Source organism: Pelodiscus sinensis, chromosome 1 (assembly GCF_049634645.1).
Source record: "Pelodiscus sinensis isolate JC-2024 chromosome 1, ASM4963464v1, whole genome shotgun sequence".
Lineage (NCBI taxonomy): Eukaryota > Metazoa > Chordata > Testudines > Trionychidae > Pelodiscus > Pelodiscus sinensis.
The window spans coordinates 37638170-37652860 of NC_134711.1; the positions used below are offsets into that span (position 1 = coordinate 37638170).

Consider the following 14691-nt stretch of genomic DNA (forward strand, 5'->3'; position numbering starts at 1 on the left):
CAGCAGGTTAATGTATCCATGAAAGAAACAGTGGAAATACATAGACTAGAAATCACAGCAGAATTTGTATTTATATAAAAGGAGGAATCTTGTTCTCCACATGTAGAAATACTGAATAGGTTGGGCAAATGTAATTATTTTCTTTCTACTAAAAAAAGGTCTGATGAGCGTTTTTGCAGAGTAGCTACCCCACAGACAATGAATAAGATCCCAAACTGTGCCCAAACAGAAACTTTTAAGACCATATAAACAGATTATATTGTCTGCTTGGATATTTTGTTGCCATGTCAGAAGCCACAAGAGACCATTCCACACTTGTAGAGATGTGTACAATATGGGTAACACAGACAAACTAATTTTATTCCTGCTGTGAGAAGCTGTTTCCTCATGGAAAGATAGAAGACAAGCCAAATTAGAGGATGGCTTCTCAGCTAAACCACACAGCATTACCCTTTCAGAGTCTGTGCTACTTGGCATTGTTTTTGTAAGGAAGGCATGGCAGAGAGATGAGTCCCCAAAGTATTATTTCTTTTCCAATAAATAGATTCGCACTGCTCCTTAGCAGCGGCTTGCTCAGTTCTATCACACTTTGCATAGCCCCCAACAGACACATAGAATGGGGCATAATCTGTCTTGACTTTTCAGACACACACTGCTTGGCTAATATCTGGGTATAAAAGGTACCCCAACAGCTAAGAGGAAAGCAGTCAAAAAGTCTCTTTTGCCTTTTAGTACTCAAAAGCAGAGGCTGCTCACCTCCTCCCTCAGATCTGAAGAAGAGATGATAAGCAGCTCAGAACCCTTCTGAGGAGATAGGAAGAAAGGTCTTCGAAGCATAGGAAGATGGCTAAGACTATCCTATAAAAATAAACTGTTTCATTCTGCCCAGTGTCACCACACAGGCTACCACAGAATGCTTTATAGTGAGAAGCCTGGTAGAATTACAGCAAAATCCACCTAAAACAATAACTTCTTGCAAAGCCCCGATCTAGTCCTTGCTCCAGAAATCTGAAACGTTATAACTGAGCTAGAAACAGGAAACAAGGTAGTTTGGGAACTGCCAGAGACATCTAATGAAGGAGAATGATAATCAGTGCAGGAAAGTTTCATGAAAAAATGAGATATACGGAGGAGGACAGAGTAAAAAGTAGGAGGCTGTTTCAGGCAACGGATGGTCTTACAAAAAGGGGATCTACAGCTAGCAAGAAAAGGGGCTGTGCTGAAAACACTGAGTTCTGACTTGCCTCCTCTCTACAAGGACCTCACCCAATTCCATTTGTACTATTTTAGACTTGACCCACTCCTCCCTTTCACATTTGTTCTGGAATTCCTCCCATGGGAGTTAAAACTGTATATGGAGAGGGGGACAGGAGAGAAACAGGAATAAAACCCAACCCTCATATGCTGTGTTTTATAGGCTTTATTTTTAAGTTATCAAATCTGGTGACAGGATTACTCCACAATATCATATCATATTCTAGTAACTGTATGTATACAAGTAAAGACACAATACAGGCAACCACAGGAAGGATCTCTCTGGTCTGGGACTCTCTGGCAGGACCATGGATGTCGCTGGACCAGAATGCCCTGGCAGCTGGGTGCGAGGGCTGGCTAGGAGTCCAGCAGCAGAGAGGATGGGCATACAGCCAGGACCAGTCACCGGGAGTGCATCCAGGGCTAGCAGTGAGGACCTGGAGTGGGGCCGATGACCCAACCAGGAGTGCAGCTGGGACCGATGGCTGGGACTGGAGCCAGGAGCAGGGCTGGCAGCCTGGCCTGAGCCAGTGGCTGGGCCCGGGACCAAGAGCTTAGCCAGTAGCCAGGAGTGTGGCCAGGAGGCTGGCACCCCCTGGGAAAGCCTGGAGACAGGCAACAGGGAGCCAGAATTGACTTCCCGTGGTCTTGCAAACTCCCTCATTCAGCATCCATCAACAAGGAAGGTCCAACCTGTAAGGCCATAAGCTGCAACAACTGCAACTAAACTCCATGCTGTGGCATAGCAATTATGTCACAGTTGAGGACTTCCCTTCAACATAGTGACAATCAAAATAAATCGCATGTCTAATGTGCCTGCACATCATGCTGTCTTTGGCACTGCTTATTTCGGTGCCTGCTGTGCTTTTGAACAAAACAATTGGTTACAAAATATTAAATTAAAATGTGCAGCATCATTATTTATTCTTCAGTGGCTATGCATGAATGCTCCCGATTAAGACTACTAGCTAATCTAAACACAGTGATGAATAAATCTAGTGAAATTACCATGCCTAAAGAATGCCTAAGTTTTCCAATGCTGTGACAGTACCTAAGTTCACTAAAAATGTTCCTTTCCTACTATAGTTTTCTTCATTTCAATTGTAGACAGCAGTGGCCTATTTCAAAGCTCCGTAGCTTGTGTTCAAAAGGATCATCATCATTTCTATTGCATATGAAAACCTTTGAGTGATTTCCTACACACTTTAATGAGCAAAGACTAATATTTCTGTTTCTGAAATAAAGTCTACAAAGTACAATTACTGCTGTTTATCCCAATGGTAAATTAAAAATAAGAAATGTAGAATAAGGTAGAAATACTTATAAAAAAACCCACACTTACTTGGTATGCAAATTGTATTTCAGGTTTTGAACTACTTCGTTTTCCATTTATATCAACTTCAATTTCACCGACTGTGGATTCTGAGACACTTCCGACTTGACACACAATCCTAATCAGAAATAATGCAAATATGTCTATAAGTTTATAACTTTCTCCATTTAATCTGTTGAAAAAAGTGGACCTCAATGTACATGAAAGACATCACTCTAACTGCATTAGAAATGGAAGTTTTTATTTAGTTACCATATGGGCACAAACAGAAGCACAAGCTTCCTCACCATATCTCACAGGTCTTAAACTCTGTTATGAAGAGACCATCCCTCTGTGGTTGTGCAAGGATCACCCTCTAACCCAGTGGTCCCCAACCTTTTGGCGCTGCCAAGCACCCAGGGGCAGGGCCACCCATACGCCGCGTGCCCGGTGCCAGTGCCACCGGGGCCAGCACTGCTCCTGTGTCGCACGCCCAGGGGTGGGGCTTCCCATATGCCACATGCCCGGGGCTGGCACCAATCCTATGCCGCGTGCCCAGGGGCCGGCACAGCCCATGCACTTTGCCGCGCGCCTGGGAGTGGCCCCGATCACTTGGCGGGTGCACAGAAATGGATCAGCAGGCGCCACCGCGCCCGCGGGCACCACATTGGGGACTACTGCTCTAACCATTAGAAACAAAGCTGGGGACCATCAACGGTGTGCGGGAGCTACTAAATGACAGTCACTTTTGGCTGCTATTGGCAGATCAAATTCACATGACTAATTAGCACACTACAGAGCATTTCTTGGTTTCTTTTTTTGTTTTTCCTTTTTCAGTTTTAGTATGATTGCTATTTTTAAAACAGTGTATTATTGTCTATTAAGAAAGGATTAAATATGAAAACCACTCTTTCAAGTATAACATACTTAAATTAGGGCCTAAAGAAAGGCTGTCAAGTCTCACTGCAAATTGCTCCAGAATTATCTGTTGGAATCCTGACACACGGACGAAATTCTTCAAATCCTTGTAATCCTTAGTTTATGGATTGCTGCTATCATCTGCACTCAGATTCTCATAATTTTGACTGTCTCTCTGAAAGATGTCATCTTGTCAGACAGACAGGAAATGATACCCCCAGAAGAATTTGCAAAATGTGCCAACTAGAGAAGCAGTCATTATAATATAAAATATGCAGTGGTGCTGGTAGTAGTGGCAGAATAACAGGGATTAAAAAAAAAGTTTTGTATTGGTATATGATAGGGATGTAAAACAAATTGATTAGTTGACTACCTGATAAGCCTGGACTTATTGGGTACTCAAGTTAGCTACTCGCTCCCCCCATATCAGAAGGAGAGGAAGGGTGCAGGAGCCAGTGCTGAGGGGACCGACTTAAAAAGATTAATGATGGTTCCCCCAGCACCATCTCCATGGCGCCGCCTGCCCCCTCCTTGTGCTGCTGCCTCAGAGGCAGCAGTAGGGTGGGGGGCAGAGGAGGCTGCACCGGCACCAGCCTCTGTTCACAGCAGCCCAGACTGGCCACAAACAGAGGCTGCTATGCTGCTAATTCTAGGCCAGTGGTCTCCAGTCTTTTTAAACCCAAGATCACTTTTTAAATGACAGACTAAGCCAAGACCTACTGCCCAGCCCCTTCCTTGAAGCCCCGCCCTCTCTATTCTCCTCCTCTGCATCACTTGCTATCCTCAACCCTTATACTGCTGCTTTTCCCCCCAATTCTTCTGCAGGAAGAAGTTTTTCCAACATTTGGCCTGTGTAGACTGGACCAAATGTCAGAAAAACCCCTTCTTTTGGAAGCCCCCTTATTCCTTGTGGAAAGAAGAATATAGGGGTGACTGAAAGATCATGTTTGCTCTTCCACTAAAAGAAGTGGATGAACAAATGCATCCCTGGATGCAGAAGAGTTTTTCTGGGATATCTCCGGAATTTTGAAAAACTCCTGCAGTCTAGCTGTAGCCTCGCTGGGTTGAGACAGAATGTGCAGGCTCCGGGGTGGGAATGAGGGATTTGAGTGTGGGAAGGGGTGAGAGGTGCAAGCTCTGGGAAGAAATCTGGATGCAGGAAGAGGTGGATAAGGGAACACTGGCTCGGGGAGGGGGCTCCAGGCCAGGCAGTGTTGGGGTCATATGTAGTGTTAGGATACTAAACAAGCCACAGACTTCTGGATGTGAGGGTTCAGGAATTTGGGTTGCGATATGTGAGGGGCTCAGGGCAGGGGGTTCCAGTGTATAATAGGCTCAGATGTAGGGGTCTGGTGGAAAGGGGAGTGCAGAAGTGTTATGATGCTAGCAAGCAGCTAGATGCAGTTTGGAAACTGGATCAAATTGTTAGGTGGGCCAGATTTGGCCTGTGAGCTATATCTTACCCAGCTCTGCCCTTGGCCCTACCCTTGACACACATCACCTCCATATTGATGCACATAATAAAATTCATTCCACAGATGGATGTAAAAAATTAAAGGGCACTCTGGTACCAACAACTTAGGTACATTGAGTTACTCCTTTTTTCATTAATATTTCCTCATAGTTACACAGAAATCTTTTTTCTAAAATCTCTCGCAGAAAACATCAGCAAATACCTGGTGGAAACAGAGTAGAATTCCTCTTTGAAAATGCATTCTGTCCCTGCCACTGTTATATTTTTGACATCTCCAGCTTTTATACCCAAATTAGATCCTATTATGGTTAAAAGGATTCCACCAGTTAGTGGCCCCGTCTTTGGTTCAATCTGTAGAGGAAAGAAAGCAAAGTTGAAAATTACAGTGATGATTGATGTTGCTCTTACATATGGTTTAAATCCACATCACTTTGCAATCTACATTTCTTTGTTAAAAATACAGAGGTTTTTTTCAGTGTGGTTCTCATTAAAAAAAGAGAGTCTAAGAAACCTCTCAATTAAATGCATAGTTATGTACAGAATCAATCATAAACTTGTAGATTTCAGATCTCCAACAGCAATACAATTCTATAAGAGAGACAAGGTAGATAGGTAATATTTATCTTGGATGAACTTATCTCTGGTGAAAGAGATAAGCTTTTACACTTATATGGCACCTCACCCACCCAGTCTCTCTAATTTCCTGGGACCAAAATGGCTATAGCACGGCAAACAAATCATTTTATAACAGTTTATTACAATGAAACTCTCCAGCAGATCATAGAATATTTGTGGCTGGTTTTTATCCTGTTTATAATTTTGTTGCACTCATTTTAAAAAATGTGATATTATGAAAAATAATGTACTGAGACTTATTATGTTGAATCATGCCATTTCAGGAAGCATTTCTAGCTAATTCAAGAGCATTTGCATTTATCTGTCCTGTTGGGTGCATGTGTTTTATAATCAATTCTACTTTGGAGGTTCGTATTAGCTGCACAATAGACTTTGGGACACAAAGAATTATGCACAGAGGTCTATCACTGATGTTTCTGTCACTTGTGATCCCTCCCTACTGCATCAGAGGAGGAGGCAAAGTTATTGATCATATTTGTGATTGAAGGGCAGAAAAAGGTCTCTGTGATAGAGGTGTATTTCCACAGCTCAGAATTTGAATAACGATCTGAATTTTGCAACATGTTGATAATTCATCTAATCTACCAGTTTCTGTTTAGTAGTTCCAGAAAGCACTTCAGCTTTTTAACCTTCGAGAAGTGGACCCTACCGTACGGCACTTCAGACAGCTGCCCCAGTGGGGAAGGCATTTATTACTTCATTGAAGGATGATCATTGAGATCAAGTGGGACTATCAACTTTGAATGACAACTACTAGCCCATTCTCATGCAACAATGCTCCTTCTACAAGGGGAGATGGGGGAAAGCCTTCCTGGTGCAGATGGATCTCCACCATTGCAACGCCTGGTGCAGAAATTGAGGGCTTGGGTAAGAGCAGAGTTTTGATTTGTTACAGGCAGCCTACATATAGGAACATGTTACGCATAGGAGCCTACAGGAAGCAGAAGGCAGAAGGGACTCAGTCCAACCTGATACATTGGTAAAAACCACTGTTTCATAGAAGGGGTGAGCTCAGACTAAGGGAGGGTATGTGTCTCAGATTTTTGTTCATTTAAAAAAATCTGCAACTCGAGTGCTTCACCAGTAAAGTCAACGTGGATACCAAATTCCTTTGTTAAGACTATTTCTTGCCATGTTGTCCCTGAAGGAGATAACTGAAAAACCCAAAGCACCCACAGCCTAGGTGAAGCTTTGTGGGAGTGTGTATAAGTAACTCTGGGATGGGGGAGTTCTTGGGCGGTCTCAGATGCTGATTTTAGGGTAAACCTAGAATGGGTAAACCAAGGAGTCCAATATCTTCCCCAAGCCAAAAAAAGGCATCAGATAACAGGTCTGTGCTCTGAAAATTACCCTGGATTCCCAGAACTAGAAACAGTGACTAGACTTCATCCAGACCCAAATGGCTCAGAAGCAGATCTGATCCAGTGACTGGATCTGGTTCAACAAACTCCTGACAATTATAGTGCAGGGTGGAAGAGCAGTTTGAAACACAGATTATCCTGGACAACCTTTCTGGAATTAAGATAAACACTACTGAATTAAGTTTAATACATTAGGGGTCTTATGACACTGCACCCCATATTCTTCACAATGAAATTATTATGATGGGTTTATGACAGTTATTATCAATGTTCCCTATAATTTTTTACATCCATGTGCTGTGGGCACTCTGCTAATCAGCTGGGTGGCATTTGACTCCCTCCTGGGTGGCCACTCAAGTGCTAAGCTTACTGGGAACACTGGTTATGATGTATTTTATGCAAGATAACTAATGTGAGATGTCACTGATGAATAAGATTATCCTATTTGTATGCATGTAACATTTTTGTATCTAAAATTAGAAATAATGACTATGTATCTGTATTTCAAATGTGTTTCTACTGGGGGAATGCCCATTAGACAATATGCTTTCACTCTGAATAGCTGGCTGAAGAAAGGCCATTAGAGAGAACAGGCCTTTGAGAAGCTCATCTCCCACATTGGAAGCTTTTGTGAAGACATAACAAGCAGCCTCTGAGTAATGGCTGCTGTAACACTACAGTGATATGTGACCAGATCACCTAGTGCTGGACTCCATCTTGGGGTGTCAGTACTTTTTCACTGATTGGAATGGAAATCAAGCTTTGAAACAAAAGGTTCCTGTCATAAAAGGGGAGTGTGTTTGTGTGTGAGACATCATTTTGGTTCTTCACTGACTCCCCAACCAAGTAAACTGAAATACCTGAGGGAAAAAGTCTGAATTGGGAGAGCTGGACCTAGGCTTGTGAATGAAAAACCTGGGAATTCCAAACTGTAAGCAAGCCCAGCTTGCCCCTTAAGAACATGGAACCTGCCTGTATCATCATTTAGGGCAGGGGTCAGCAGCCTACAGCACACAAACCGATTTTCAATGGCATGCAGGGCAGGAGCTCAGACCTCCCTTCCTCCCCCCCACAGCTGCTGGAGCCCTCCCTCTTCCCCACAGCAGGTTAGACGGGAGTAGGAGGGGGCAGCACAGGGGGGCTCCTCAGGTGGCACCTCCGGGACCAGCCCGGGACAACGTGGCCATGGCAGCAGCATCTCTGGCCTCTGACCACCCCAGCCACACAGTTCTGGGGCAGCCCCAGAGGCCAGAGGCACTGCGACATGATCTTGGGCCAGCCTGGCTGGGGAGCAGCCGCCCACCACTGCGGCCTCCCAGAGCCCCAAGCTTGAGCATGTCTCCTCCATGGCACTGAAGTGGCTACAGAAAGTGTGTGTGGCCATGCCAGGCCCTGCCAGGAGAGCCAGGCCTGGGGTGTGCTGTAAGGAGCCTGGGCACAGCGGAGTTCAGGGGGCAGCGCAGCTGAGACAAGGGAAGTGACAGGAGGGTTCTATTGGGGGAAGGAGCTATCTGGGATGGGAGCTGGGGGGTCGGAGTCCCTTATAGGAGAAGGGGCTGCACAGCAGGAGGGCTAGTGAAGGAAGATCTGTTGTAGGGGAAGGGGCTGGGAAGACAGGAGAACTTCAGGCAAAGGGCTGTATGAGAGACGTTGCTGGGGGGAGAAGGAGGGTCCCACTAGAAGGGAAGCTGATGGCAGGGGAGAGGGAAGATTGTAGGAAAGAGAGGCTGCATTGGAACTTTGTGATGCCTATGTCAATGGATAGCAGTGGGTGTTAAACTTGGCTGTAGTTCTGTGGAGTAACAGGGCTCTCATGTCTTTGCTTATACCAGTATGGATATTGATGATGAATTACTGCTTCTGGGAGAGTGTTCTTTGTTCCTCTTCTCTGCCCCAGCTCCCTCCTCCCCCTGCTCCCGCCATAGGTTACAGGAGGCCTGTCTGTAGCACCCTATAATAATGGTGCTTTGCAGCTGCATAACAGTCTGGATAAAGTTTAACCTTGTGTGAACACTAACCTTCATAAGGCCCAAGTGAGGTGGATCAACCCTGAACCTCCATCCTCCCTGCCCCTTCCCAAAGGAGTGAGGTTTCTCATTTGGGGGCCACATCAGTGAGGACTGGTTTTTTTTTGGAGTTTTGCTTTCCACTTGCATGGACCCCAACTGATTTTTCCTGTGGGTCAGTGACCCCCAACACAAAAAAAGGTTTCCCACCCCTGCCATAAATAAAGAAAATACTGAAACCTTTTGTGTTGGACATAATATTTTACTTTATTTTAAATAAGTTTGATAAACTAACATAAGAAAGTTAAAACGCTTAAAATGCTTAATCAGTTTGAGAATTTAAATTAAACCATTTGCCCTAGCTGCAGCTGGCTCAGAAAATATGGTCACTATACCCAGCATTCTGAAAGGTTGCCAACCCCTGATTTACAGTGAGAATCTGCTGTTCAGATCCAATCTATTTAGTGTATTGAACTTAGTTTGTACTTTTCATTTGCAGGGTAATCTGCTTTTGATCTGTTCGTTATCATTTATAATTTTTTTTGTAGTTAATAAACTTGTTTTTGCTTTACTAAAACCAGTGTGTGGGAATCATAATTCAGTGGAAGAACACTGTTGCATATTCCTCTCTACAGCGAGGAAGGGAGCAAATTCTATGCGTTTATGTAGTTCAGTTCCCAGTGCACCACAAGATAGTATGATTTGGGGTTTAACACCTAGAGGGGATGTGTGCCTCAGCAACTGGGAGGTGCACTAGCTGAAGCCTACCTGTACAGGGGCTGGTTAAAGAACCTGCCTGCATATGCTGTAGCTAGGTGTGTCCCTACTGTATTGGTGAAAGGGCAGGCTTGAGAGAGCTTTGAAACTTGTCAAAGCAGTACAGTGTTAAAGGGAACCCAGGCTGGTGGACATAGTGGTACCCCCATTCCAGGGGAGGGAGGAAGAGGAAGGAGAACCCATCAGAAGTCCATTTTAGTACAAATGCAACTGTGTATGTGTTATTGTGGAATGACATGCAATTTCTCTGGGATACTGAACAATACATTGCTTGGAGATCACGTGAATTTTAAGTCTCTGTTGAATGATACATTAGACACAATTGAACTTTTGGGACAATGTGTGTGAAACGGAATTCCTAGGAAGTACTGAGGAGGATGGGTTTGAAAACATCACCCAGGGACTCAGTCTTTGAAGCTTCATCTTGGAGACTGGGAAGGGGTGAGGATTTTGTCTGCTGATCACCTGTCATAGACAAACAGTTCAAAGACCCACTCGGAATTATCCACTGAAAAAAGAATTGCATTTTGAATATATAGCCTGAATTTAAGTAGTCTCGGAGCCTTCCTCCCAATACAGAAAATAAAAAGAAGCTCTACTCCATGAATGGAAGGGTTAGATAGACTTAGCTTACTGAGTGATCCTGCAAAACTGGGTGCTTGCTCTGAGCTAAGGTTATTATGACTTTGTGATCACAAAAGAGATTCCTTTGGGTATGGGGTGTGTGTGTGTGTGTTTGTGTATGTGGGGGGAGAGGGACATTGACAGAGCCCATGCTGGAGGCAGTTTTGAGGAAGAGGGGGAATCTCTTACATTTTATTGGGTTTTTATGGTTTTTAATGTTTTCTCTGTAAATGCTTTTATCCTAAGAATAAAGAGACTCGCTCAGAAAGGGCTACGTACTAACATAACTGGAGGAATCATGTGGTACCTTGTCTCTCACAAGAGAAGCAAGCAGGCCTATTGAGGCAGTCTGTCTTTTTCTGGGAATAACACAGTGGCAGTAGGGAAATGACATACCCTGGGTCTCCACCTAAGAAAGTCAACAGCTATGGAGTCAGAAGGCTGAGAGTCAGTGCTATAAACTGAATCACTAAGGAGAAATACAGGTATAGCAAAAGACCAGTGACTAACTACACAGCAGGCAGTGGGATAGCTTACAACACATGTTACAACAGAGAAAGATATTGTGACCTCCCTCATCTAGTGATAAAGAATGGAAGAATGGTGATGACAACTTGAAACATATTCATAGTCCTGTTGAGGTGTGGTCTACAACATGCTTGGGTAACACAGAACTCAAATAAAAATAAATCCATACTGGTCAAGTGAACTACACTAGCTCCATGGTACCAACCATCATGTTTAAGTACTGCTAGCATGGTTTCAACTAGATTGTGATTAGGGGACTGGAGCACATGACCTACAAAGAGAGACTGAGGGATCTGTGCTTGTTTAGTCTGCAGAAGTGAAGAGTGAGGGGGGATTTGATAGCAGCCTTCAACTTCCTGAAGAGAGGTTCCAAAGAGGATGGAGAGGCTGTTCTCAGTAGTGACAGATGGCAGAACAAGGAGCAATGGTCTCAAGTTACAGTGGGGGAGGTCTAGGTTGGATATTAGGAAAAACTATTTCACTAGGAGGATGGTGAGGTAAAGGAATGGGTTACCTATGGAGGTGGGTTACCTATGGAGGTGGTGGAATCTCCACCCCTAGAGTTTTTTATGTCCCAGCTTGACAAAGCTCTGGTTGGGATTGATCCTGCTTTGGGCAGGGGGCTGGGACTCAATGACCTCCTGAGGTCTCTTCCAGTCCTAGGATTCTATGATCTCTCTCTTGGCAAACTTTGCAGACCCACTATGCCAATATCATCTCCTGGCAGCTAATTTAGAAGCTTACTTAAATGCTTTGACCAAGCCTTTTTCAGCATGCAATGTTCTCAGAGGTATCTTTGATAAAGAATCACAGTACATGGGGAGAAAGAGGAGGGAAGGGAGGAGATCATACCCGAGTAATGACTGGATGAGGACATGTCTCGGTAGGAGGATCGTGACACAGATTCTTATAAATGCACTTGCTTGGTTTGCCCTCTTCTTCACACCAGACGCAGTTGTAGTCAGGATGAGCCGCAAGACACAAGCTGCAGTCGCTTCGGCCATAAGAGCAGTTGTATAAAGTCACTAAAATGACAATTATAAAAAGATTTACAAGTGCACAGTGTCAAGTCAATTATAGTTTCAAGGATATGCTCTCTTTTAACAAGATGATGGGGAAGAAAAAGTGTAATGCCCTAGCCAGAGTCTTCCCATTCAATAGGCCAATCCTGCACAGAGTATGTATTTAGCTACATAGAACATATTTACTGAAAACTGAGCAGCTCTATTTACTTATTTACTGTCTGCCAATTTAGCAAAAGAAAAGCTTCCATGAACAGGCTCTGAACGCCCTACCACTTATTTAAAATTAGAAATCCATTTACAGATCAATCTGTTCACCTACCGCTCTTCAAATACCACAACCCCCCCATATATCAGCCTAAATGTCTATTCAAAGGTCAGCTGAACCAAACAGATCTTTCAGGTGTACCAAAAACCATTAAAAATCCAGGCTATTTCAGACAGAGGGAGGAGAGTATTCCAGAGTTCAAAGGAGTTATCTAGCATCAGCCTTTCTGCTGATCATAGACATATCAGTGTATCACAGGGACAAAGAAAGTAGGGTTCTCCCAAGTCATTTAGGCCAAAACCAACACTATAAAAATCTGCCTTGAAGCATTCAGCTAGAGAAGCTAGTAGTTTCTGCACACCAAAGCAAATGCTCATTAATTCATTCCTGGCCTTTTATTATTCCCTTTCAGTTAGTGACTCCCAATTTTCTTTTCCTTTTGAGTAGCCACCTCTTAAGTATCCACCACCCCTTCTGCAAAAACTGCAGTTAAAATGCAGTGAGTAACCTAGCAACTAAAAGAGCCAAACATCTCATTTAGAGAATGTAATACAACTGTTATGCTGGCTTGCTACTGAACGATGCTCCTTTTATTGAACCATGCACCAGTGTTCCCAAAGAACAATGCTTACCTTGGACCTTATGGTTGTCTATGCAATACAGCAAAACACACGAGGGGGGTGTTATCTGTAAACTGCTCTGACTGCTCTGTGTAGACCCTGCTGGCACGAACTAAAACATACCTAGTTTATAATCAAGTACACAGAATGCTCTACAACTCAGACCCCTCAAATGTGCTTTGCCAGTACCATGTAGATGGGCTCTTGGTCTCTGTTGCGCTACATAATCACAACCTTAGTAGTTAAAGCTGAAGCCTCTCTATACAGCCAAACATTATGGCACCTTGAGAAAAGCCAAGGTTTGGAAGAGAACTTTTGGACATGCACTTGATAGCTACTATAGTGGAAACTGGATAGGCTGAAGAGGTGCCACACAGGAAAGAAGGGGTATGTAAGTAGCACAAGCAGCCCCGCAGCTTTCCTTTTTTGCTAGTCAGTTTACCAAGTGACAATGAAAGCACTGGAGAAGGGGTCCTTCCTTAACGTGAAGTGCAGCAAGTACACATTGCTGAATGAAGGTGGCGAGGGGGATGAGAGGGAGGAACAGCTGCTTTTGGAATGCACAGGTTAAGTCCATCTCCAAATGTCGGGCTGAAAAGGGCATGCATCCGCCCTTTAGCTCCCAGAGGATTAGAACTCTGGCAGAGCATCACCTACATTATTCTCCAACTTTTAGCTTTTCAGTGCATTTTTATGAAAAGGAATGAAAGAAGCTACTTAATTTAATAGTAACCAATTAGGCACTGAAGTAACAGCAATAGATTTTAATGCCAAACCCAAGAGACTACCATGCCAGATTACTTTTTAACTCAGTAATGTAAAAAACATTTTTTTCATCTCTAACCTCTGCAGTGCTGTCATGTCTTTGCAAGGCATGCACGATAGAGTGGTGCCCAGAATAGCTGGTCTCTCTGTAACACACATTATTGAACGACTTCAATATGATTCTTCCTTGGGGGGAGCTTTTCTTTGGATTTGAAGTACTAAGAAAGGTGAGGAAGAGTCTCTTTTTACTTGTACACTAAGCTAATTTTATCTGAAAACCACTCAGCTATGGAGTCGCTCAGGCACCAAAGCACTTTCAATAGATTATTTATTTACTCGTTCATTCTGCAATTTTTAAATAAAAGCAAATTTAGTGCTGGGGAAAGGTGCCAGACTGACAACCCCCATTTCAACAACAGAGTTAACACTTCCCTTTATCCTAGGAACACTCAACACAGGCAGCAGCAGAGAAAGCTTTTCCCACATCTACAAACGTGAACATAATTTGCAATATGTAACAGATCGTTTTCCTAATCCAGCACTCGTAAACTGGTAATAGACTGTTCTTGCACAGAAACTTTTAACAAGCAAGGTTGTTAAATCCTCCCTTTGCCTGCACACATCCTATAACTTCCACCCACACCACCACATGGCAACCTGACAAAGCAAAGGAACATATTTGCTGAATTACTTCATCATCCTTCACTGGCTGGCAAGGGAGTCTCACTCCCTTTCTTTACAAACCAAGTAAGCACTGCAACATCTTGAAGTCTCTCACACCCAGTGGCATGAAAGGGCAGGGAAAGATAATCTTAAAGTGTTAAACAGTCCTTCACTCTCTGACCAACTCATTAAATATAGGAGCAGCAAGCCACTCATTAGATTCAGGCTTTATCCATTGCCTTTAGATACTGGCTGTGAAGTAACTGATAACAAGGACAAAGGATAAAAGGTATAGATATATTGGATTTCGTATAGTTCAGAACCCTTAGTGGTCTGAGATTTAAAATGCTATCATAACTTAGCATTCACTAGCATTATACAAAGGAGAGGCTTCTTTACTGGAGAGTTCAAAAGTGCTGGAATTCAAATAACTGAACAAAGTCCATTCCTCCAAAGTCAGTTC

At 43.6% G+C, this 14691-nt stretch overlaps 1 protein-coding gene across 12 annotated transcripts in view; it reads right to left on the bottom strand.

Annotated features, from left to right (window-relative positions):
• Window positions 1-14691, bottom strand: part of PLXNB2 (plexin B2) — a 346990-nt gene that overhangs the window by 53634 nt on the left and 278665 nt on the right. For all 12 annotated transcript variants that reach the window (XM_006122609.4, XM_075928258.1, XM_006122610.4 and 9 more), the window contains 3 exons: window positions 11743-11915; window positions 5161-5309; window positions 2597-2705 (listed from right to left, as the gene is read on the bottom strand). In XM_006122609.4, coding sequence (XP_006122671.2) covers window positions 2597-2705; window positions 5161-5309; window positions 11743-11915 — 431 coding nt within the window. The remainder of the gene's footprint in view (window positions 1-2596; window positions 2706-5160; window positions 5310-11742; window positions 11916-14691) is intronic.